Consider the following 23,127-nt stretch of genomic DNA (forward strand, 5'->3'; position numbering starts at 1 on the left):
AAAACCTCCCCATGGACCAACTTTTCCAAGGGCTGCTGAAACTATGCCCCTAAAATTTGCCAACGTGCTGTATAACCACCTGCACGAGTGCCATTCTGCATGTGCAAATATAAGGCATTTGACTCCCTCTGAGCTGTAATTTTTTTCTAGTCTATGGCTACTGAGAAAGCGGGGTTGGAATAGGTGACTTTGGAGATTCGATTCAATTGCGCACAGGACTAAGGTTACCTTCTTTCAGAGTAAACACCCATCTTTGCCGGCTCTCTCGATCGGGTGCAAACACATACAGCAGGTAGTTGTCATGAAGAATCTGGAGGGGGACCAGAGAAGCAAGCCAGTGATTAGAAACAGCTCCTGCTGTCTTTCATATCCAGAGGAACTCAAAGCACCTTACAGACCACAGACCAATGAGTTACATACCAATAGTGCAGTGACTATGTAGGCAAATGTGACAGCCAACGTGTTCTCAGAAATGGCTCATAACCCCAAGAGAATCTAGCACCTTGGTTTGGTTATTTAAAATTGATAGGGAATATTGTCCAGGAAAGAATTCAGCTCAGACATTCTTTGGGGTCAAGTTCTCTGCTGTGGAGGAAACACTAGTGAAATTAGTGTAGCTCCAGCCACTTCCACCAGCAGACAATTTGGCCCTACATTTTCTATTTTCAACTTCCACTATTACTAACATTTGTATGGAAGCAGCATCCTTGTTTCTTAGCAGTGCGTCTGTTCATGCAGTTTGTCTTCACCTGAAATCCTAGAGCCAAATTCTGCTCTCACTTGTACCAGTGTATATTCTGAGCAACTCCATTGATTTCAATGGGTCTACTTGGGACTTACTCCATTGTAATTAGGCAGAATTTGGCTCTAGGATTTTAGATGGGAAATAAGCTGCAGAAGCAAGTGAACTACTAGGAAACAAAGATGCTGTTTTCATAAAGTTGTCCCTACTTCTGAACAAATGTGGGAAGAGAATGCAGAGCATTCATGACATTTAAGGAAATAAGGTAACATTTTCCAAAGCAGCCAAAGGATTTAGGCTAATAGTCTCTAAATAGAGACTTCTGTGAGACGTCAGCTGGTCCTTAAACAGTATCCCCAGTCGTATGGGAGAAATGGTGAGAGTTTATGACTGTTATTTTAAAGAATCAATCCCTCCGCTCATCCCTTTGTCCTATGCTTTTTAGCACATACGTGCATACATACCCAAGTGCTGTGCAGCCTTGGAAACCCTGAATTATTCCCTTTATATTGATAAATTATAACTTTCGAAGAAAAAACAGAAAAAAAGGCATATCTCCTGCTCCCCCTGAACTACTCTTCCATTGATGGTGCTGATCTGTCTTGTACAGTTGCTTGTATAAGTTGCTTTTTCAAACCTGCAGCAAACTTCTGAAGCGTGCAAAAAAACCCCTATCTTTCTGTACGATACAGGCTGTATTGCACTGTGCGGCCTCATGTACCAAGCCACACGAAGATATAGACCCATTGGTGGTTGGGTGGCAGATCTACAGCAGGATACAGCTGCCTTTTTTTTTAATGTGCTCTTACAGAACTATACAGAACTGTCTCCGGGGCAAAATTCAGACCTGCAATTAGCAGGTGCAACTTCCATGTGTCATTCACATCACCTGTGAAGTTTGTCAGATATCTCAAAAGGAGTTCACCTGTTTTCTCTGCAGAGCGAACCCAGCTTTCTACTCCAGCTTTATTTTATTTGTTAAGCAATATGGCAACATATAAGAATTCAGATGAAAGAAACATATTGAAGGGTTTGTTTCTTTTTAAATATTGGTGTTTCCAGGAAACAAGGGTTTAATCCTTGGCCATGCTCCAGTGACACAAAGAAACTGGAAGCTGGTGGATATCCCCAGCCAAACCTTTCCTCAGCCTGTGGCAGCTCCCAGCTGGCTCAGAGCTGGTTAGCTGTTGTTAAGCGTGCCAGGTAAAGGGCCGCACACCAGCAGCCATTTGCAGTGCACAGCACCAACTTCTCTTGGTCCCAGAAAATATCTGAACAAGATTATATCTTTCTGAGGACCTGGCACTTTATCTGATAACTGTCTAAGTAAAGATAGCTCATATGTAGAGCACTCCTGTAACAGCCATCCCTCAACAGTTCTCAGCCCAGCGGGCCTCGCTGGTGGAAAGGGGCTTAGCATTCCAGTGGGGCCTTGATTTGTGCGTGTTTGACATACACTCATCTCCCGATGATTTCAGTCGGAGCTGCAGGGACTCAGCCCCTGTGAAGATAAAGCCCACAGTCTCTGAGCTTGGGCACCTATAAAATGAAGCCACTATTAGAAACGTGAGCTGTGTAACTTCTTGACGGTCGCAAAGGGAGTCTGTGGCACAGCTGGGATCTCCCGACCCCAGTCCTGTGCTGGAAGTTAATTGCTCCCCCTTATTGTACCCCTATGAGCTGGTGTACTCCACAGCTCAAAATAGGGGAATTTCACCCATTGTGAACAGAGCCCTCTATACAATTATTAGTCAATAAGGCATATGATAAATGTGCAGTCTTAGTGTTTAGATTAATGTGCTAGAAATTGATCTATAATCTACATTAGGAAAACAATATTGTCAACCCCAAATGTTCAAAATAATGAGTCAGGCCCCAAAATCATGAGCTTTTATGTAATAAGAAATGTTGGGTTCTTTTTCTTTTCTTTCTGTAGGATTGTGCTGGGGGATGGTGGTCACATTTTCAAGCTTTTCTCTGCAACTGTGAGGCCTAGAAATGTACTTAATAAATGAATTAGATGAGATTTTCCTGTATTCACTTGCCTCCAGAAGCTGTGGCCTTAAGAAAAGGCCACATATTGTGAGATTTGTGATAAAATTGCGAGAGTTGGCAACTCAGGTAACAGAGCCAAATGGGAATTCTAAATGTAATGGCCACCTAACACTATGGAATTTCTCGTTTGATGGCAAGGTAAATATATCACGTTTGCATTTATTCTTTGTAGACTAGAGAATATGTTTTCTCCATTCTCTTCCCTAGCACTGTCTCCTCTTGGTCCTTCTACAATCTTACCACCGTTACCAAAAAGCCTTCTCCGTTAGTGCTCCTCCCATCTAGAACAGCCTTCCTGCATGTCTCCTATTCATCAAGGGCCTGATCTAAAACCCACTGACAGTGGGGGGGTAATTTACTATTAGTGAGGGTGATTAAACACTGAAACAAACCACCAGGAGACATGGGTTCCCCCTTCCACGCCCCCAACACTTGTAGTCTTCAAATCAAGATTGGATGTTTTTCTGGAAGATGCTTTAGTCGAACACAAGTGATTAGGCTCAATACAGGAATAACTGGATTAAATCCTGTGGCCTGTGTTATACAAGAGGTCAGATTAGATGATCTAATGGTCCCTTCTTGCCATAAAATCTATGAATTTGTGTAGTCCAGTGGTTTTCAACATTTTTTAATTTGTGGACCCCTAAAAATTTTCAGATGGAGGTGCAGACCCCTTTGGAACTCTTAGAGAAACTCTATGGACCCCCATGAGTCTGCAGACCACAGGTTGAAAACCACTGTTCTATGGTAACGAAAACCTTTCACAGACCCCTTAGACATGCTGTGCGGCACTCCAGGAGTCTGCGGACCACAGGTTGAAAATCGCTGGTGTGGTCAATGGAAGACTCAGTCTTCAATTCTCCATTTCTTTTCGCATCTTAGCTGAAAGCATATTTATTCCCCCTTAAGTTCTCCCTTTGCTATTCTATATCACTGCCATGGTGTTAGTTTACCTCTACATACATGTTGAGATCGTTTCTGTGAAAGACTCTGCAAAAGAAAGCAATTGTATGGATATAGGCAGACTTACCTGGAAAGGATATTTATAGTTACAGGGAATTGTGATGTCACTTTTCACAATTTCAACACATTTGATCCTGGACAGTTCAATGGAGCCCTTCAAAGTTCTTTTTTTCTGAGAGAAAGAAAAGTATTTGGTTCAGGATTCCGATTTCGCTAATTAAGATTAATTGAGTAATTAGGCAAAGGCTGAGTGTGAAGTCCAAGGCAGGTTGGTCATTTACTTGAAAGGAGTAGGATCAGAACCTTTTGTTTGAAAAGTGCATAGAAAAAGCAAAGGGCTGAACACAGCAGGTAGTTCATTACAGAGCCAGTCAAACTTTTTTCGCTGAAACATTTTTTCTAGAAAAAAAATGGCTTTTTGACCAACCTAAAATATGTTAAAGAAAATTTTAATTGTGCTGGAAATTTTCTAATTTTACACTGAAAAATCAAAACTGGAAACATTTTCAGTAAAAATTTTGGATTTCAGTTCAGCTCTGGGAAGAAACTTTAGGGGTTTGGTTTTCAAAAACTGAACATATTTACCAAAAATGGAATATTTTACTGAAATTGGTTTTCAAAAATAAACATTTTTCCATTTGGGTTTTCAGTTTTTGTTTCAAAAACAAACACAATTTTTTTACAAGAAATCTTGTTTTTCAAAATTTCCTTACAAAACTACTTTTTCTGACCAGCTCTAGCGTACTATTGTTCACCAGAAAACACTAGATAGATAAATAGGCTTGGAATGGGGAAGACAAAGGAATCCCCAAGAAAATGTTTGCTCAAACTCCTAAAAGCAAAATAGCTGCATTTCAACAGCTCTGTTCATTTCTTTTCCCCTAATCACCACTCAGCATTCATGATCAAGTTGTCTGCAGCTTCACAAGTGAGACTCATTAGAAAAACATCAGTGTTCAGTAGACAGGACCTAATCAGATGCCTGTTATCGAGTGCATTCTTCTGAAGGATTCACTACAAAAACACTTGCTCCTCGGAAGCAAAACTCGTTTCCTGTTTTGATTCTTCTTCAGCTGGGATTAAATGTTGTAGCTGTCTTCCAGCACAGATCTGTGACGACAAAAGCCTGCAGTGCTTCAAGAACACCATGGTGCAGAGGACTTTTGCTTTTCTAAAGCAACCTGTAGCTTTGATCAACGTGCTGACAAATGGGCTTTGGAGACTATTTTGTATCTTTTGTTATATTGCTACCTTTCAGCTGCCTACCTGTGTATAATTTCAGTGAAGCAGATAATGCAGCTGATCACAAAGGGTGAGGTTCATCCGGTGCACAAGGCCCCACTCTGGCCCCACTGCTCAGGAGTAAATTTCAGCCATGTATTCACAGTCATGAAGAATGAGAAGAGAAGCCTGGTACCGCTCTCCCTGGCTTTGCTGAGACGTTTGTCACGGCCAGCAGAGCTAATATAAACGCTGCTTACAATGTAACTCAGCCTATGGTGACACTAGCAGGCTTTTGCTGGTCTAGCTCTGTGGGTCAGGAGTGTGAAAAGCTGTGGCCCCTGACCGACAGAGCTGTGCCTGCAAAAGCCTCTAGCCTAGGTGCAGTTATGCTGACAAAACTGCCCTTTTGCCGATAGTGTGTTTCGCTCACGGGGGTGGGGGCGCTGGGCTGAGCTATCCCAGCAAAAGGGCAGAGAGTTGCTATTTTGATATATTCCCAAAAGGAGCACTTTGCCAACATTACTAAACCAGCCAAGCCTTCCAGTGTAGAGACAGCCTCACGCAGGACACAGATAACTCTAAACTTCACATGGGCTCACTTCACCCCACTTCTCTCGCCTGCCGCCTCTTTCCTTTCATTCTCCCCTATTTATTCCTCTGCCTCTGTCTCCCCTCCACAGCAGCAGCTCTCTCTTTCATTCGTGCTTCCCCTGGAACCATATCCCCCTCCCAGGAGCCACGACATTGCTTATAGCTTGTAAAAACCTTCCATTTTGTTTTAGCCCATAGCTGACACTAAATCCTCCCTCACCTTATTACGTTGACATCTCAGGCCATAACCACAAGTCTTTGGGAGCCAGTGTTTTCTGGTCATGTTCTCTGCCTTTTATTTCTAAAAGGAACAGCAAATTGATTTTTGATACCTTTCCTAGCTGAGGGGAATAGGGAGAGTTGAAATCTTTGTGTCAAGCTGTGTCACTGTCCTACAGTCCTCATCACCTGTCATCTGCATTTCAATTACATAACTGTTTCAACAACTAAGTGTCCGGAGATTCCTCAAACAGACCGGGATTTGACTGGCAAAGACAATGACAGCCCTCCAGCAGCATAAACCACTGGAACGACTGCTCACAAACCATGCATGATTGGTCAACGGGGCTGGAAGCTAAACCCAGCCCTGACTTTGTGATGCCCGATTGCACACTAATCTCACAAAAGCAACGGTGCCATTTTGCAAAGAAAAATAAAAAGCCTCTTTAAAGTGGTCTCCAAAAACCTCAGCGTTTCCTTCCAAAAAAGAGCCAGCCAACTGAAGTAAAACATGTCCATAGCTTTCTGTTTGCTATTCTCAGCCTGTCTATGTTATAATTAAATACATGGGAAGCATCTTTCTTGGTCGTCAGTTCCTTTTACTTATTTTAGCTGGTTTGTCCTAAATACTTCAGTGTCTATTGCATGCTCTCCAACATGTGTACTCAATACTTATCCAGGGACAATAGTACACTGCTGCCACATACCTAGGTGTTGCAAATGAACACGTACAGCTTTACTGATTTTATTTAATTATTGGCTGAAAGGTGTTCGTGAAAGTCAGGGACTAACAGCACTGAAAAGGATCAAGCACAGCACAAAGCTTCCATGCACCACGCTCCTAATCTGCATTATTCCAGCTACTCTCAGATCCCCCATCTCCACTGATTTCACAGGATTCTGTGGTTGTTGCCAGGGCAAGTCGGAGTTTGTTGAGTTCTAGCTCGCTCTTTGGGGTTTCAAGCTATGGCCCCAATCCAGCAAAGCACTTAAGCATGTGCTTAACTTTAAACCTGTGTTTGTCTGTCATAGGGTGACTGGCCCCTTTAAGAGAGAGCTGGGTCCAATGCAACTGTGACCGGTCACCTGTCTCCCAATGGGGCTTAAGAGAGGATATCTAGGCCATAGAGAGGGCTAGGAAGGGCCGGTGAAAGCTAAGAAGGAAAGAAGAGGCATACAGGAGCAGCTGGTGAGAGCTATGGGGAGTGAGCTCCAGGAGACAGCGCACTCCCGATGATGAGAGATGGTACAGAGAGTTTAAAGTTGTTGGTGCGGACTGGCCAGTTGAGGAACCCTGCTGAGCTCCAGGAGGGCTCATGAGGAGGCCCCTGGGCAAAGGGGAGGAACTGGCTTGGTCAGGGGAAGCTGAGCCTGGAAACAAGAGGGCTGATGCTGGAGACAAGATCCTAGGAGCAGGGGTAGGACTCACAGGCAGGGGCGCCTGGAGAGTGGAATACTGTGGCGAGCTCTCTTTAAGAGCCCTGACTTGGCGGCTGTGGTAGCAAGTCATTGGTAACTCACAGGTGGATGGCCTGGAGAGTGGAGCCCTAGAACAAAGGCAAAGAAACTGTGAACAGAGTGGAAACAGGCTCTCGGGTGGGGAGCCTGGAAGTGATCTCCCTGGAGTGGGCACAGATAACTGCCATGACTGTCCCTGTTGTGCTTTGGGGTTTTGAGACAAATTTTATCCTGAAAGTTCTGCGGCTTACTGAATGTGTACCTGAATTAACTCTGCCCAGAGGTGGCTCTTTGAGTTGGACACTGAGAGACTTTATTCCTTTCTAAGGGGGAATGAAGGGGAAACTGAGGCAGCTGTCCAGTTTGCTAGTGGGGGGCGCTTTAAGGTGGAGGCCCCCCTGCTACCAAGTCCCACTGGAGTCAAGAACATGAAGCGGGTGCTTGAAGTTCAGTGCTTTGCTGAACCGGGGCCTGTGTCACTTCAGCGACACAAGAGTCCAGGAAGAGTGGTGAGAAAGTTTTGTAATGAAACCAAAGCCAAGCGTCTCTCAGCTCCGTTTGGGGTTTTGTAGAGAGTGCAACATTTGCTTATGTGAAGGAAAGTGTCACTGAGTCTTTCAGTAGATCTCAAAGGGGTGAACCCTCCCTGCTGGGCTTAGCCTGAATGGGCAAAATAGGGTCTTGCAGCATTGGTGGGGGCCAGAATATTCCTCTTGGCACTGTTCCTGTCCTGCTACCAGCCCACCCCTGTTCCTGTCCTGCTTCCAGCACCCCCTACTTTGGGACTGAGAGGGATGAATGCAAGGCGTGAAGCTCCCTTGCCCAGGCTCCTCAGAGCCTGCTCCCTCATGCACCAGTTATGCTGTATCTAGGGCCCTGTGGTACTGGGCTGGAGGGGCAGGATTCACCTCCACAGCAGCAGAGGTTGACTTGGTTTGGTGGTTCCACTTCCATCAGAAAATCAGCCCTCCCACAGGGATCCTTTGCCGCTAGTCACTTTCTGAGAGGAAGGGCCGGGGGCTTTTAGCTCTGCATGTCCGTCAGCTAAAGAGGCTGGCCAGCTAATCAGCTCCCTCTGCCCACCTGACCGGATCCCTCTGCCCACCTCTTTGAGGATCATCCCTCACACAATCTCAAGTAAGTGGTGATAGAACCAGAAAACCTTCTTGGTGCTGTTGGATGATGGGCCCTTTAAGTTCTCACAGAGGCTAAGTAAACCCATACTGAAGTGTTGTTAGGAATCCTTGACCTTTAGGGTATGTCTACACTGCAATAAAAAAAACCTGGCACCCAGTCTCAGAAAGTCCGGGTCAGCTGACTCAGGCTCTTGGGGTTCAGGTTACAGGGCTAACAACAAGAGTGTAGATCAGGGCACGCATGCCTAAGGCAGCACACGAGCTGATTTTCAGTGGCACTCCCACTGCCCGGGTCCTGGCCACCGGTCCGGGGGCTCCGCTGCTGGCCTGGGGTACCAGCCACCGGCCCCCTGCCAGCTGGGGTTCTGTCCGCTGGCCCCACTCAGCCCACTGCCGGCCTGGGATCCTGGCCACCAGCCCCGGGGCTCTGCAGCCGCCCCCAGCTGTGGCCCACTCGCCCCAGCCTGGGGCAGTGAGGGGTGCAGACAGGGGCGAGAGGGGGCGCAGCTCAGCACCCCCACCTTAAAAATTGTTCCAGCACCACTGTGCTGGGATATTTTTAAGTCCTGATTTGCTGCTGACCTCACTCTCACGCCACGTGGACCAGCGCACTGCGCTGGGCGTTGAGACTGGAATGTACGTGCAAGAACTGGAATCAGAATTTTCTGACAGATTTCAAGATTTCCAGCAATTTGGCCCAATGCTTTCTTTTCTAATTAAAAGTTCAACGAAAAGCAACTTGGATTTGTCTGTATTTCAGTGGATGGGTGTTGAAGATTTCGAAATGCAGCTCATTCAGTTAAAAAAGCTCGGAATTGTGGGCATCAAAGTTTGGAGATCTGCAGAGTGCACGTGAAGCTACCGAGAGAGATCATGGGGCCTCTATTCTGACCTGCTGGACGTCCCTGCCAGTGAAATTTAACTGTTTGAAGAAAATTGCGCTTGTAATGCTTTCAGCATTTGGATCCAGTACCTGTGTGAACAGGTATTTTCACACATGAAATCTGTTCGCTGTCCCTCTCGGAGCTGGTTAACAACTGATCACTCAGAAGCCTGTGTGCAGCTTAAAGTATCCAAATACATGCCAGACATTGGAAAACTCAGCAAGGAAAAGCAAAGGCAAGGATCACACTAAACTAAACTAAACTAAAGATCTGCATTTTAATTTAATTTTAAATGAAGCTTCTTAAACATTTTAAAAACCTTATTTACTTTACATACAACAATAGTTGAGTTATATATTATAGACTTATAGAAAGAGACCTTCTAAAAACATTAAAATGTATTACTGGCACGAGAAAATTAGAGTGAATAAATGAAGACTCGGCACACCACTTCTGAAAGGTTGCCGACCCCTGGTGTAGACGTTTAGGCTAGGGCTGGAGCCTGGGCTCTGGGACCCACCCACCTCGTGGTGTCTCAGATCCTGGGCTTCAGCCCAAGACCAAATGTCGACACTGAAATTTTATAGCCCTGCAGCTTGAGTCCCAAGAACCCAAGTCAGCTGACCCACGCTAGCTGCGGCCGTGCTGAGGGTCTTTCATTGCAGTGTAGACATATCCTTAGAGTCTGGCCAAAGATCAAGCTAAGCAGCAGCAGCAACCCTGAGGAAGGGATTCCCATACCTGCTGCCAAAGAATGGAAGTGGCTGGGTTGCCTTTTTTCTAGAAGATGCCTGTGTCTGGGAGAAGAAGGGCTCCTGGACAGCCTCCCCAAAAGAGGCAATGGGGTGGATAGTCCAGTGAGATACCCTGTGAAGACCCAGGTTAAGGTAAAGGGCCACAGAAATTGGAGATTGGGTGGGGACAGTGATAGAGGGGAAAAGACCCGAAGATGACAAGGGGAGGTGGGGCAAAGTCTGCATGGACACGTTGCAAGTCGTGTAGACAAATAACGTTCAGGTGGGAGCTCAGAGCCCGCGGGGATGCAGAGGGGGCGCTTGAAGCTGTTCCATGAAGCTCACCTGGTTCAAATGGTTCTATCAGAACCGTTGCCTTGAGCTTTTTCTTCCGCCAAGCAGAAGCTGAGGGTGGAGGGTTTGAAAACCATATGAACTGGACACCCCCGTAAGATTCACCTAGGTGAACGGAAACCAGTGGGTTCACCCAGCCCCGCACAATTCATCTGCATAGCTTGCAATGCTGAGGACCCAGCAGTCCTCACTGGTTCCCAGAGAGGTGCCCAGTCAGAGCAACCCAGCCCACCAGCATCCCTGGTCCCAGAACTGTGCAGAAGGTGCACTAGGACCCTGACAGGACCTCCCTTCCGCACAGCCATGTGGCCTTTGGGAAAGAAACTGCAGGCAGGAGCCAGCCAGAGACGGATGCTGCAGAAGCAGTTTAAGCAGGGACCACCAGACGCTGATCATATTTCCTGAAGCTCTGACTGGACTTTCTCTGCCTTGGGCTGGTTGGCAGTTTGCTCCAGACCCCTCCTGCCCCGTCTCCCTCTGTCCCCTTGCCCTGCTTCCTTCCCTCACCTTTTCTTTTAGCTAACCCCCCCCCACAACTAAACCCCAGCCCCCCACAATAAAAACCAGGGCACTAACATGCTGTTTGCCGCCATTACACTGATCGCTCGGCTTGTATGTTACATTCCTTCTCCCTGTCCTTGGCTGTGTCTGTTTAGACTGTACATTCTTTGGGGGAAGGACTGCCTGCTGTTCTGTTTGTACAGCGTCTAACACAGTGGGGTCCCAATCTTGGCTGGGCACTTGAGGCACTACTGTGAGCACACGATTAATTGATTGATTGATTAAGGGGAATGTTAATTTACTGCTGCCTGTAGATAAAGATACAGAAATTACTTCTCAACGCTGACTTCCAAAACGTTTCCCTTACATAAAGCTCTTAACTCCCCTTTCCCGCAACTGTCACTGTCTATATTTAAGTTTCAGAGTGGTAGCCGTGTTAGTCGGTATCAGCAAAAACAACAAGGAGTCTTTGTGGCACCTTAGAGACTATCAAATGTATTTGGGCATAAGCTTTTGTGGGCTAAAACCCACTTCATCAGATGCATGGAGTGGAAAATACAGTAGGGAGGTATAAATACACAGCATATGAAAAGATGGGAGTTGCCTTACCAAGGTGGGGGTCAGTGCTAACAAGCCAATCCAATTAAGGTGGAAGTGGGCTATTCTCAACATTTGACAAGAAGGGGTAGAAATCACTTTTGTAGTGCTAATGAGGCAAATGTAATCAAGGTGGCCCATTTCAAACAGTTGACAAGAAGGTGTGAGTATCAGCAGGGGGAAATTAGTTTTTGTAGTGACCCATCCACTCCCAGTCTTTATTCAGGCCTAATTTGATGGTCTCCAGTTTTCAGATTAATTCCATTACTGCAGTTTCTTGTTGGGAGTCTGTTTTTGAATTTTTTTTTGTTGAAGAATTGCCACTTTTAAGTCTGTTATTGAGTGTCCAGGGAGACTGAAGTGTCCTACTTTTGAATGTTATAATTTTTGATGTCAGATTTGTGTCCATTTTTTCTTTGGCATAGAGACTGTCCAGTCTGGCCAATGTATGTGGCAGAGGGACATTGCTGGCACATGATGGCATATATCACATTGGTAGATAAATTTAGTTAAAGATATGAAGCTGATTCTGGGTTCACATGACCAGGAAAGACACTGCATGAAAGTCAATCATACTTAATTAACCATTCTGATGAGGAAGTGATTGGGATTCTCCACTAAGATCAATCCAGGCTGGGGAATGCCAAGACACTGTCCCAGCCCACGCCTGCCATGTCACCTCTCCTTCCTTATCCCAGTCAACTGCTCTGGCTGTTCTCAGCATGCAGCAGCAGCAGAAGCTAGAGTCTCCCACATTGTGGGTTCCTAGTGGTGAGATCAAAACAATTTGTTCTTTCTGTGAGGCGGCATGAGCTATTGTGAGACAAGAAAAAGAAATAAACATGTGACACCTGTATGCAGCTAGCAGAGACTGTGCATGAAATACATTTTAGAGCAGCAATTAACGTGTAGTAGAATATTAAGAATAGCAGCAGGCCACAACACTCAGCATCCACTGCAGAGGTGTTTAGATTGCCTCACACCTCTAAAGTGTGTTGTAATTGGAGGTGCCGTTGTCTTTTGATTTACATCTAGCTCTCTTATTGATGGTCATGTTAATTATACGTCTGCCTCAAAGAGAGGGCAGAGCTCGCTGTGTAGTCCCCTGTTGATCCAATTTATTACTAATACTTAACCTCTCCACATTACATGTAATATACAGCTTTACATGTTGCCCTTTCTGTGTTTGCTGGGCTGTACAAATATTAAGCAGGGAATCAGTTCTCTGACTGGTTGGAATGAACTTATCCAGTATATCTAGAGTGCTGGTTGAACGTCACTGAACTAACTAAGGAGTGCTATATGCTCCGGTCCATGGGAGCATTGCCGTGGACTGCAATTCGGCCAGGACTTCACGCATAATGTGTTAGTGGTAAATTGAATTCTACTCCAAGGGAATTTTTAAAAATGGAATTGTGGGCTTCCATGTTCATTGCTTCTCAGTGGTGTCCCTGTCCAATGTGGTCAGTTTTCAGGCAAAAGAGTGCATTTTCTAACTGTCGATGCTGTAAGCTCAACCTAACAGTCAAGCTGGGCTCTTTTCCTTCAAATGCATCGTCCCTTGAAAGCAAGGCTCTTCAGGCCAAAGTATAGCTGTATAATTCTAGTTACACCTGCGTGACCCCATTGTGTAAACGAATGGAACTTGGTAAACAACTCTGTCCTTGATACACAAGAGGGAACAGAAGTCACCTCTTTCTCTCCTAGCTCAGTTGGCTCTACAGGGCTAACAGGAGCAAAAAGCAGAAAACAATTATTTTTGTCAGCAAAGTAAGCAGATGTGACTCTAAATGCACACAGGGAGCGGTAAGAAGGTGATGTTTTTACATAGTCACTTCTCCGGGCACAACCACACTTTAAATTATTCTTGATCCATGTGCATCAAGGTTACCCAGTCACAACAGTACAACGGTATGTGTTGTTCCTGGGAGCATGCTTGGAAAACAGTAAGCAAAGGCTGAAATTAAAAATCAATGTGTCTACAATGTATTTGTACCAGTTTTGAAAACGCTTGATAAGTGATTTGAAATAGAGCTGCCTTTCTCTCTGAACTCACAGAGGGAAGACAGGAACCCAAACTCACCTCTGGAAACGATACAGAAATATATATTGTATACATCCCTTGTTCTTATTGCTCTGTCTATAACAGTATATGCACAGGCTTAATCCCAAAAGAAATAGTTAGTGACGTTCTATGACCATGGTAAATATTTATAAGATATAGTGTAGATATTACAATGATGTAGAGACAGATAATGTATATGCAAAGCTTTCAAGATATTAGCCACTAATGAAGTGCTAAGCATTATTCCTAAGTAGGTAGGTCAGTAGATAGAACATGCTAATGGGTCTATTTGTTCTTTAAAACCAGATTAATGTTGAACAAGAGCAGAGGTCTTTCAGCTCATTTTAAATAACTTTACTGAGACCTGATCTAAATTATTACATTGTTATTTTAGGATGAAATGCTTAAGTCTTCAAAAAGAGCGTCGGACCTGATGCAGTAGAGCACTTAAACATGTGCTTATCATTATGCACATGAGCAGTCCCACTGACCTCTATGAAACTACACACATGCTTTCAAAGATAAGCGTATGCGTTAGTGCTTTGATGGACTGGGACTCAATGCATCTTCTCCTTTCAGTGAGGATTTTGAACAAGAAAAACAAATGAAAAGTGTCTAATGCTCACCCGAGGACTTTTTAAAGTTGTCTGAAGAAAAAACTATAGTACTTACTTAATGCTTCAGAAATCCCCTCCCAAAACTAAAAGATGGTGCGAAAGGGGAAGTAATGACGGATAAACAGGATGGGAGATAGACAGAAGGGAAAGATGAGTGATCTCGTAGGCTAAAGAAGATTTAGAAATGAGCGACACCGAAGAGCTGAACTGGTGAACTGCAAAATAGAGCACAAAACTGGATTATAAATGAAAGGGTATGGAGTTCGGACCCCAGAGAGCAAGAGGGGAACAAAAGAAGGAATTGCGGCACTCTGAGTCAGAATTCCTTCATGGGGATTGTCCTGGGGCATTGCAATGCAGGTCACTCCATACACAGGCCACAGAGGAACAATTGAATTTAGCCTTCAGGATATTAGTTAAGGGAGGTTTCAGAGTAACAGCCGTGTTAGTCTGTATTTGCAAAAAGAAAAGGAGGACTTGTGGCACCTTAGAGACTAACCAATTTATTTGAGCATGAGCTTTCGTGAGCTACAGCTCACTTCATCGGATGCATACTGTGGAAACTGCAGAAGACATTATATACACAGAGACCATGAAACAATGCCTCCTCCCACCCCACTCTCCTGCTGGTAATAGCAGAAGATTGTTTCATGGTCTCTGTGTATATAATGTCTTCTGCAGTTTCCAAGGTATGCATCCGATGAAGTGAGCTGTAGCTCACGAAAGCTCATGCTCAAATAAATTGGTTAGTCTCTAAGGTGCCACAAGTACTCCTTTTCTTTTTTAGTTAAGGGAGTATCCCATACAGGCATGTCATTTTAGCCAAGGACAGAAGCAAACAAATGCCCCTCATGAGCAAACTCAGGCACAATATTTCAATGTTCTTTTCAGTTACCCGTAGTTCTTTCTGCAAGTCAAGTGACAAAATAAAATCGGCAAATAATGCCATTACAGAGGGGCCCAAGCCACCACGCTCAGACCTGGATTTCTCAGTGCTAAGGGGTGGTCAGATCTGGGGCTTTGGTTCCAGTTCCTCTCCTATTAAAATCAGCATCAGGAGACCAGTGAAGTAGTGCCAGCAAAAGGCAGTTGGGACCTGAGTTCTAAGAGACACTCTGGTCATGTAAAGGAGCAGCTCTGGCTAGCCAGCTGCCTTGGGAACAACGGCAAACTCTGCACTGCTGGAAGGAAAGAGTCACCAAGTCCTTTGACGATGGAGTGAGGAAAATGGGGAAAAGGCCCCAGTTCAGCAAGGAACTTAACCATGCAGCTAACTTCATGCATGTGAAGAGTCCCTCTGATGCCAGTCCAGGCCATGAAAGGGATCCAGAGGGAAAGGAAGAACAACAGAAAAAAAGCACAATGTTGCCCTAAGCATGCCTGGCGAACAGCATGTTTGTTAATTACTGGAATGTTTTTGTCCTGCAGGCATCACACGCTTTGGGCCTGATCCAATTGCCATTATACTCAATGGAAAGACTTCAGTGGGAGCTGGCCTGAGCAAATTCTGCTTAAAAATTGATGGTACAATATGGCCTCTGGTTTTCACACTGCTGCTTAGATTGACCTTCTCCGTCAGTAACCATGTCAGAAATGTAACACTACAGCGGAGAAGGACACTCTAAATAATAACTAAAAATCGCCGTGACTTCAATGACAACAATCCTGTTAATACATGTTATCACTGAGAGTTTTTGATGAAATTTATATCCTTGAATATTCCATGTATGTGGTTACTTTCCATCTAGTAGCACTGCTACACGCAGGGATTTCATGATATTATTATTAGGGAATTAAGCAGTGCTGAAAGCTGGACTGATGTCGCTGACAGATGATATTTGCCCAGGATTAAATATTTTGCCTCGTATTGCAAACAAGATTTTTTTATGAGGCATGTAGGGATTGTTTTATCAGATCTGATCAATGATCTGTCTAGTTTAGTATCCTAATTCTGACAGTGGCCAGTACCAAATGCGTCAGAGGAAGGTGGAAGACATATCACTGATGTTACTGAGATTTTACAGGAGACTCTGAGTTATTGTGCTAATGCTTTGATTCGCATGATACATTTAGCTTCTTAATACTCATATATGGTTGTTTATCTGACACATGAAAAGATGGTAACATGGACAGTGTGGGCCAGTGCTGAGACATAGATATCTGTCCTAGGAAACATTCCAAATAGCAGAACTTTCAATAAGTTTGTTATTGGGCGTTCGACAGTTCTACTTACGTTGGAATCAATAATCTTAGCTGCTAGTTTGTCCTCTGCTTTCCTGCTTGAGCGACGGCATCCTTCATTTTTGCTTTCCTGTTCTGTTTTGTATTCTGATGTGCGTGGGACTTGGGGGTATTCTGTACACGGAGTGCTTCAAACCGTGCACTGCGTGGCTAACCATCCCTTGGCACCAGATCTCCTTCGTTTGTGTAAGCGGCAGGGCTGGGGATACGGGCCTGGGCAATTGGGGCAGAAAAGGGAAGGGTTGCCTCTGCTGGTCCATCTCCAGTCCCCACAGAGTATTGGAAGCCCCTCGGCAGGTGCTCTGGGCTCTGCAGCTGTGGAGCAGGGTGGCAGGGAACTAGCTGCCCTTTGCTCGGTTGTCCCTCCAGGAATCTGCAGAGAATTGCTTTAGGGCACCCCACCATGAAACGCCTGCCCTCCCGGGAGTGGAGGGAACAGGAGCTCTCCATTAGGAAAGACACACACATGCTGCTTCCTGAGCTCCGTGAAGACACTGAATCAGGGTAGCCTCCTCTATCAGAATTGAAATGTTTCATCTGAATGCAGATTAGAAAACGCTCATGGGAATAATAATAAATAACAATCATAGCAAGATTGAGTTGCAGCAGCAGCTTCAGGCCCTAACAGGATCAGAGCCCTATTGTGCTATGTGCCGTATGATATATGTTTCACTGAGCTCACCTCTATAAACAAGACCTTTGTGCAATTTTCCTTCCAATGTTAAATGTCATCTCTCAGGGGACAACGAAGACTTTAATCAAAACAAATTCCTTCCAAAAATCTTCCACTGTTGCGAAGTTACTTGCTGAAATTTTCACTGAGGATGAATGTGGTCGGCTTGCCGGCAGGCATCCCCATTACAGAAAAGGTGGGTTTACTTAGTTTAAATCCTGTGCGCCAGACCCTCGGCCGGCACAAACCAGCCGAGGTCCACTGAAGTTATATAAATCAGGAGGAAGTCAACAGAGCTATGCTGATTTACACCAGATCTGAGCCTGCAACTCTAAGCACTTAGCAAACAATGGGCTGATTCACCACTGCGTTACTCCAGCTTTGCAATGGTCTCAATCAGATTTGGAGTTACACAGGCCTAAAACAGGACTAATGCAGCAGCGAATCAGGCCCATAACCTTCCTTGCAAAGGTATGTTGGCTTTTTGACGTTGAAAGTAATCTATCCAATGCAAAGGCAGGCTTTATACCATAGAAACAGCCTCCTTCCCTTTTCTTGTGCTTTTGTTTCTAATATAAGGGTGTTTTGTCCATAGCTATTTCATAAAATAACCATTCATCTTCACGTTTTTGCATGGGCCAGATCATGCCCTCTTCTTAAAAACTGATGACCTGGTATGGATTCATGTTACCATCTAATGCCTGATAAAACATTGTTCAGCTCCTCTTGCTGATGTCTACATTATCTCTGATCACGTCCATGGCAAATACAAACTGTTATGAAAATACAAGTTTCTGTAAATACATGGAGATTTGTTGACTGGGAATAGGTGGTAGAATAGCAGATTGTGGAATCTCCTGTCATTGCAGGTTTTTAAGAACAGGTTAGACAAACATCTGTCAAGAATGGTCTAGTTATTATGTAGTCCTGCCTTGAGTGCAGGGCAGTGGACTAGATGGCATCTTGAGGTCCTTTTCAATCCTATGATTCTAGGATGAAATTCAATAAGAACAAATGCAAAGTACTCCACTTAGGAAGGAACCATCAGTTTCACACATACAAAATGGGAAATGCCTGCCTAGGAAGGAGTACTGCAGAAAGGGATTTGGGGGTCATAGTAAGTTAACAGTGTAACGCTGTTGCAAAAAAACCGAACATCATTCTGGGATGTATTAGCAGGAGTATTGTAAGCAAAGCGCAAGAAGTAATTCTTCTGCTTGACTTCGTGCTTATAAGGCCTCAACTAGAGTATTTGTCGAGTCCTGGGCACCACATTTCAGAAAAGAGGTGGAGAAATTGGAGAAAGTTCAGAGAAGAGCAACAAAAATGATGAAAGGTCTAGAAAACATGAGCTATGAGGGAAGACGGAGAAAAATAGGTTTGTTTAGTCTGGAAAAGAGAAGACTGAGAGGGAATGTGATGATAACAGTTTTCAAGTACATAAAAGGTTGTTATAAGGAGGGAGAAAAATTGTTCTTCTTAACCTCAGGGGATAGGACAAGAAGCAGTGGGCTTAAATTGCAGCAAGGGCAGTTTTAGGTTGGACATTAGGAAAAACTTCCTATCTGTCTGGGTAGTTAAGCCCTGGAATAAATTGCCCAGGGAGGTTGTGGAATCTCCATCAATGGAGGTTTTTAAGAACAGGTTAGACAAACACCCGTCAGGGATGGTCTAGATAAGTGCAGGGGACTGGACGAGATGACCTCCCAAGGTCCCTTCCAGTCCTACGATTCTACCAGCAAGGTATCAGCAAATGAGGCAGAGATCCAGACTCTTCCATGAGTGCTTGCCACATGGATATTGTTTGCCAGGACACCCCTGGGAGACAGTGCTAGTGTCCCCATTTGTACATCTGGGAAACTGAGGCACAGAGCGACTCATCCGAGGTCACACAGGGAGTCTGTGGCAGAGCAGGGGCTTAAGTCCATGTCTACTAGGTTCCAGGCTTTTGCCCTAACTACTGCACCATCCTTCTGCTCTATCTGCCTCTAGCCTGGGGTTGCTGGAACAATTGGTATAGTGGGAGCGCGAAAGCCGTTAAATCAAACTGTAAACCCTGTGTATAATGGTAATCACTTCAAGCCGGAGGGTGCAGCAGTACTCCCAGCACAAATAGGTCCAGCACCTATGCTCTAGACAGGTGCCTAATCTGCTTAGGTGCTTTCGAAAATCCCACTGTAGTCCGTGTCTACAAGCCCCTAAATACCTTTGAAAATTTGACCATAAGGGAACATGTCTCAAGGGATTCACTTTTTTGCTTCCCTCTCAATAATGCAAACCTAGGGCCCAGCCATGCAAACATTTGCTCACATGAGTAACTTTAACCATGGGTGTAGTCTCATCAGACTTGTTAGGAATAAAGTTACTTACATGGGTTTTCACGATTGGTCCCTAACGCGAGTAACCTAACTCACGGAAGTTGTTACAATGCACGCAATAGGACTACTCCCATCTGTACAGCTACTGACATGCATAAGTAGCTGTAGGATCGGTCCTTAGCAACAAAAAATTTTGCCTTTAGAAGTGATTTGCGTACTATAATAAGAGAACTTGTGATGGACTTCATGCATCTATTATCAGGGCTCTGCTTTATGCTAAGACAGCTGTGCATTGTGCACTGTATAATGAATTTCAGAAAACACAGCTTCTTATTGTTGCTAGTTATTTTGGGATTCATTCTCTGACTGATATATGTAAATAGCTTCCATTAGCATTGATGGCAATTGCGCACTCAGAGCAAGGGGAGAATAGACCTTTCTGTCTCTGGAATGTTGTCTTATAATAGAAAAAGCCATTACAATTATTTTAAAAATTTGCCTTTATGGTGACTGTAACATTGGATACTGCTGACAGACTTCTCCCTGAATATTTCCTCGATGTAGTTACTTTCATCCCTTTAACTGTCACAGGTTTGCTCAATGTCCTTTTACACTTGTGAGCATTGTAATACATAAAAAGGGCTTGATACTGCTCGGGGCTGGTTACTGTGGTCTCAGCTCAGCAAAACATTTAAGGGCATGCTTAACATTAAGTGTATGCAGTCCCATTGAAATCTGTGGGACTACTTATGCACTTAAAGTTAAACATGTGCTTAAGTGCTTTGCTTGAGGTTAAGCATGTGCTTATTCCTGGCAGGATTGGGGCCAGGGTGCACAGTACCTTGTAGTGTTGAGCCCAAAGAGAGGAATAAACACAGTCAATCTTTGTACCACGCTTGTAGATACGTTCTAGAAAAATCTCTGTTCATATTCATTGCCAAAAGATTACGATGAACATCTGAAGAGACCCTCACATTGAGGCATGTATTCATTGATTTCAGAAGTTTGGTAAACCATTATATCAGGCAGGTATTTTAATTCTAAATTGGCCCACCGCCTGTGAAAAGAATTGGTGGTGTCAGTCCAGTCCTTGGAAGACTGAGCAGAGAAGCGAAGACTGAAAGGGTGTGTAGCACTGGCTTCAGCCCTAGAGTTAGTCTCCCCAGAAAGGAGACCATGGGGCAATGCTGAAGCCTCTACAGGATTACCTGCTCTGTTGTAGACACGCAGAGGATTTCAATCTTCGGAGTTATTAGTCCTTACCTGCACTAATTTCTTGTCCATTTTGCACCAGGGGGGTTTATTAACAGAATGGACCTGATATGATGGTTTACATTGGCATGAAACCAATGTAACACAGTGGAGTATCAGGCCCTATATTTATCGATATGTACATATACATATATATGAATAGCCATGTGCATATTGTATATACATGCCTCCAGCAGAGAAACCTAGTGATAGACAGTGGGCCAGCTCCTCAGCTGGTCTAACTCAGCATGGCTCCACTGACTTCAGAGGATAGTATTATTGACTTAAATGGAACTATGTCAAGTTACACCCACTAAAGCTCGGGTTCAGTATATTTAAACTTGAGGTAGGTAAGCACCTCAGGTCTTCACGCCAAATATGCTGTAATTATCTTGGTATACTCAGATTTTTGTAAACGGACATATTTTTGAAAATTTTGCTTCAAAATGTTTATTGTAAGGGACCCTATATGTGGTCCCATTTTTGCCTCATCAAAGTTTTGGATGCTAGGGGGTAAAATTTTCAAAAGTACTTAAGTTACTATGCTTTTGTCCTACTGAAAGTCAATGGGTCTGATTTTCAAAGGCATTTAGGTGTCTAAAGATGCAGATAGATGCCTAATGGAATTTTCAAAAGTGTCAAACCAGGTTAGGTGCCTATTAATGGAAGTTAGGCACCTAACTAACTTAGGCATGTAGGGGGATTTTGAAAAACACCTATCTGCATCTTTAGGCAACTAAATGCTTTTGAAAAATCAGACCCAGAGAGACTGGTGCTCCTAAATCACTTAGGCACATGTGAAAATTGTATCTCTCTCACCATGCTCAGTAGTTGTAATAGCATCCTAACTCTTCAAATGACAACATTTGGACCACAGCACAGATGGTCTCAGTCAAACTGAAATATATATCTTAGACAGCAATAATGGTTTTTATAATTTAAATATTGTATTTTTAAAAACACATGCCTAATATGTTGCCTTAATGTATTCTTACAAATTCAAAAGAAATATGGCCGTGCAAACTGGAGAGAAACGACACTCATAGGCAGCAATAAATGTTAACCCTTAATGTAAAGAAACATATTGGGATCCATGTTTGATAACCCCGGCAAACAAACTGCATAAGGTTACAAATAGCAGATGAAGGAGCCCATCGTATACCCCGGTAGGTACTAAAGAAGAAGGGGTGGGATTTTTGCTTTGATAAAAGCACTCATAAAGGTTACTAATGCACATTAGCTTCTAATTCTTTTCATAGGTATATTTAACAAATCAGGTCTAAACAGACATAGGGAAGCGTGCTGAGTTTGAGCGTATCTGATCCCTTCTTAAAACCTACTCCCGAAAACAACAGAACCTGTTAGAACCTGACAGTGGGAGTTTTGGTTAACAAGCATTGGAATGGTCTCCTCATAGAGAATCAACCTTTTGCTGTAAACTAATAGCCAGTGGAAAAAATGTTTTTGTCTTATTTTCCAAATGAAATTGAAATGTATAGCGGGAATCACTTTCATTCGACTTTATAACTTTGATCAGAATATGCTATCCACCAACAGCAGTATCCATCTGGATTGCCCAGTATAGCATCTGTTAGACATCATGTATGATGGCAGTTAAGTCAGATTGCTGTAAATTTCTTTGATAAAACCGGGTTTGATCCTCCATTCCTTCTACACACCAAACCCCCACTGACCCATGTGGAAGCTTTGGGGAGGCAAGGAATGCAGTGCTGGGCCCTCAGCTAATAGCTAGTTTGAGTAGACATTGCTGTAACGGGACCAGAAGTACTGGGTTAATGGGATTTAACAACATATACAGTTTCCCCCTTCCTTTCAATACTCTTACTCAGAAGCAGTCTAAAATGCGAGAGAAAATGGCTTACGTACCCCATGGCGATGCTCAAAGTAAGCCAGCTTGGATTTGGTTAAAACAAAGAAGCGCACTTTAAAGTTGGAGGGAGAGGTCCTTCTCTTCTGCTGGGATTTTTTGATCAGCTGCTCTTCCAGGAGAACACAATTATTCATTGTTCGGCAGGGCACGGTTCTCTTCCAGGACCCAGGTCACCGGTCCCAGACCCGCACACCCAGCACAAGTCCAGGAAAGAGTAACAAGAAGGAAGGTAGTTGATTTTTTTTCACACACACACGAAAAAAAAGAGTTTGAAAGGCAGCGTAGGTGCTTGGGGTCTTATCTTTCCATCTGTCATCTAGGCAGTGCTGTAAAGCTTCCTTTCTGTCAAAGCCACAACCACATCCTCTCCAAAGTCATCAAGTGAGCAGCACATGCTGAAAGATACTCTAAGGTGAATGTTGTGGAAAAAATAAATATTTGATGGGCACGCTTGACAAATGTGATGTTTAAGGATCGGGAATTAATAAAAAGATGGGGCGTGATTAGATACCTAGTCTACTCGGCCCCCACTTAGTAAAGACAGTGATACCTGCTTAGGGTATAATGGGACATAATGAAACAGCATCTTCTCTGTGCCCTTGGGAGGATTTCA

At 44.1% G+C, this 23,127-nt stretch overlaps 1 protein-coding gene across 1 annotated transcript in view; it reads right to left on the reverse strand.

Annotated features, from left to right (window-relative positions):
* Positions 1 to 22,749, reverse strand: part of ITK (IL2 inducible T cell kinase) — a 43,826-nt gene extending 21,077 nt beyond the window's left edge. Inside the window, exons 1-3 of the mRNA XM_077824963.1 lie at positions 22,511 to 22,749; positions 3,828 to 3,932; positions 229 to 310 (exon numbers count right to left, since the gene is read on the reverse strand). Of these exons, the coding sequence (XP_077681089.1) occupies positions 229 to 310; positions 3,828 to 3,932; positions 22,511 to 22,648 (325 nt within the window). The 5' untranslated portion in view covers positions 22,649 to 22,749. The remainder of the gene's footprint in view (positions 1 to 228; positions 311 to 3,827; positions 3,933 to 22,510) is intronic.
* Positions 22,750 to 23,127: the final 378 nt, after the last annotated feature.

This window comes from Eretmochelys imbricata, chromosome 8 (assembly GCF_965152235.1).
Source record: "Eretmochelys imbricata isolate rEreImb1 chromosome 8, rEreImb1.hap1, whole genome shotgun sequence".
NCBI lineage: Eukaryota > Metazoa > Chordata > Testudines > Cheloniidae > Eretmochelys > Eretmochelys imbricata.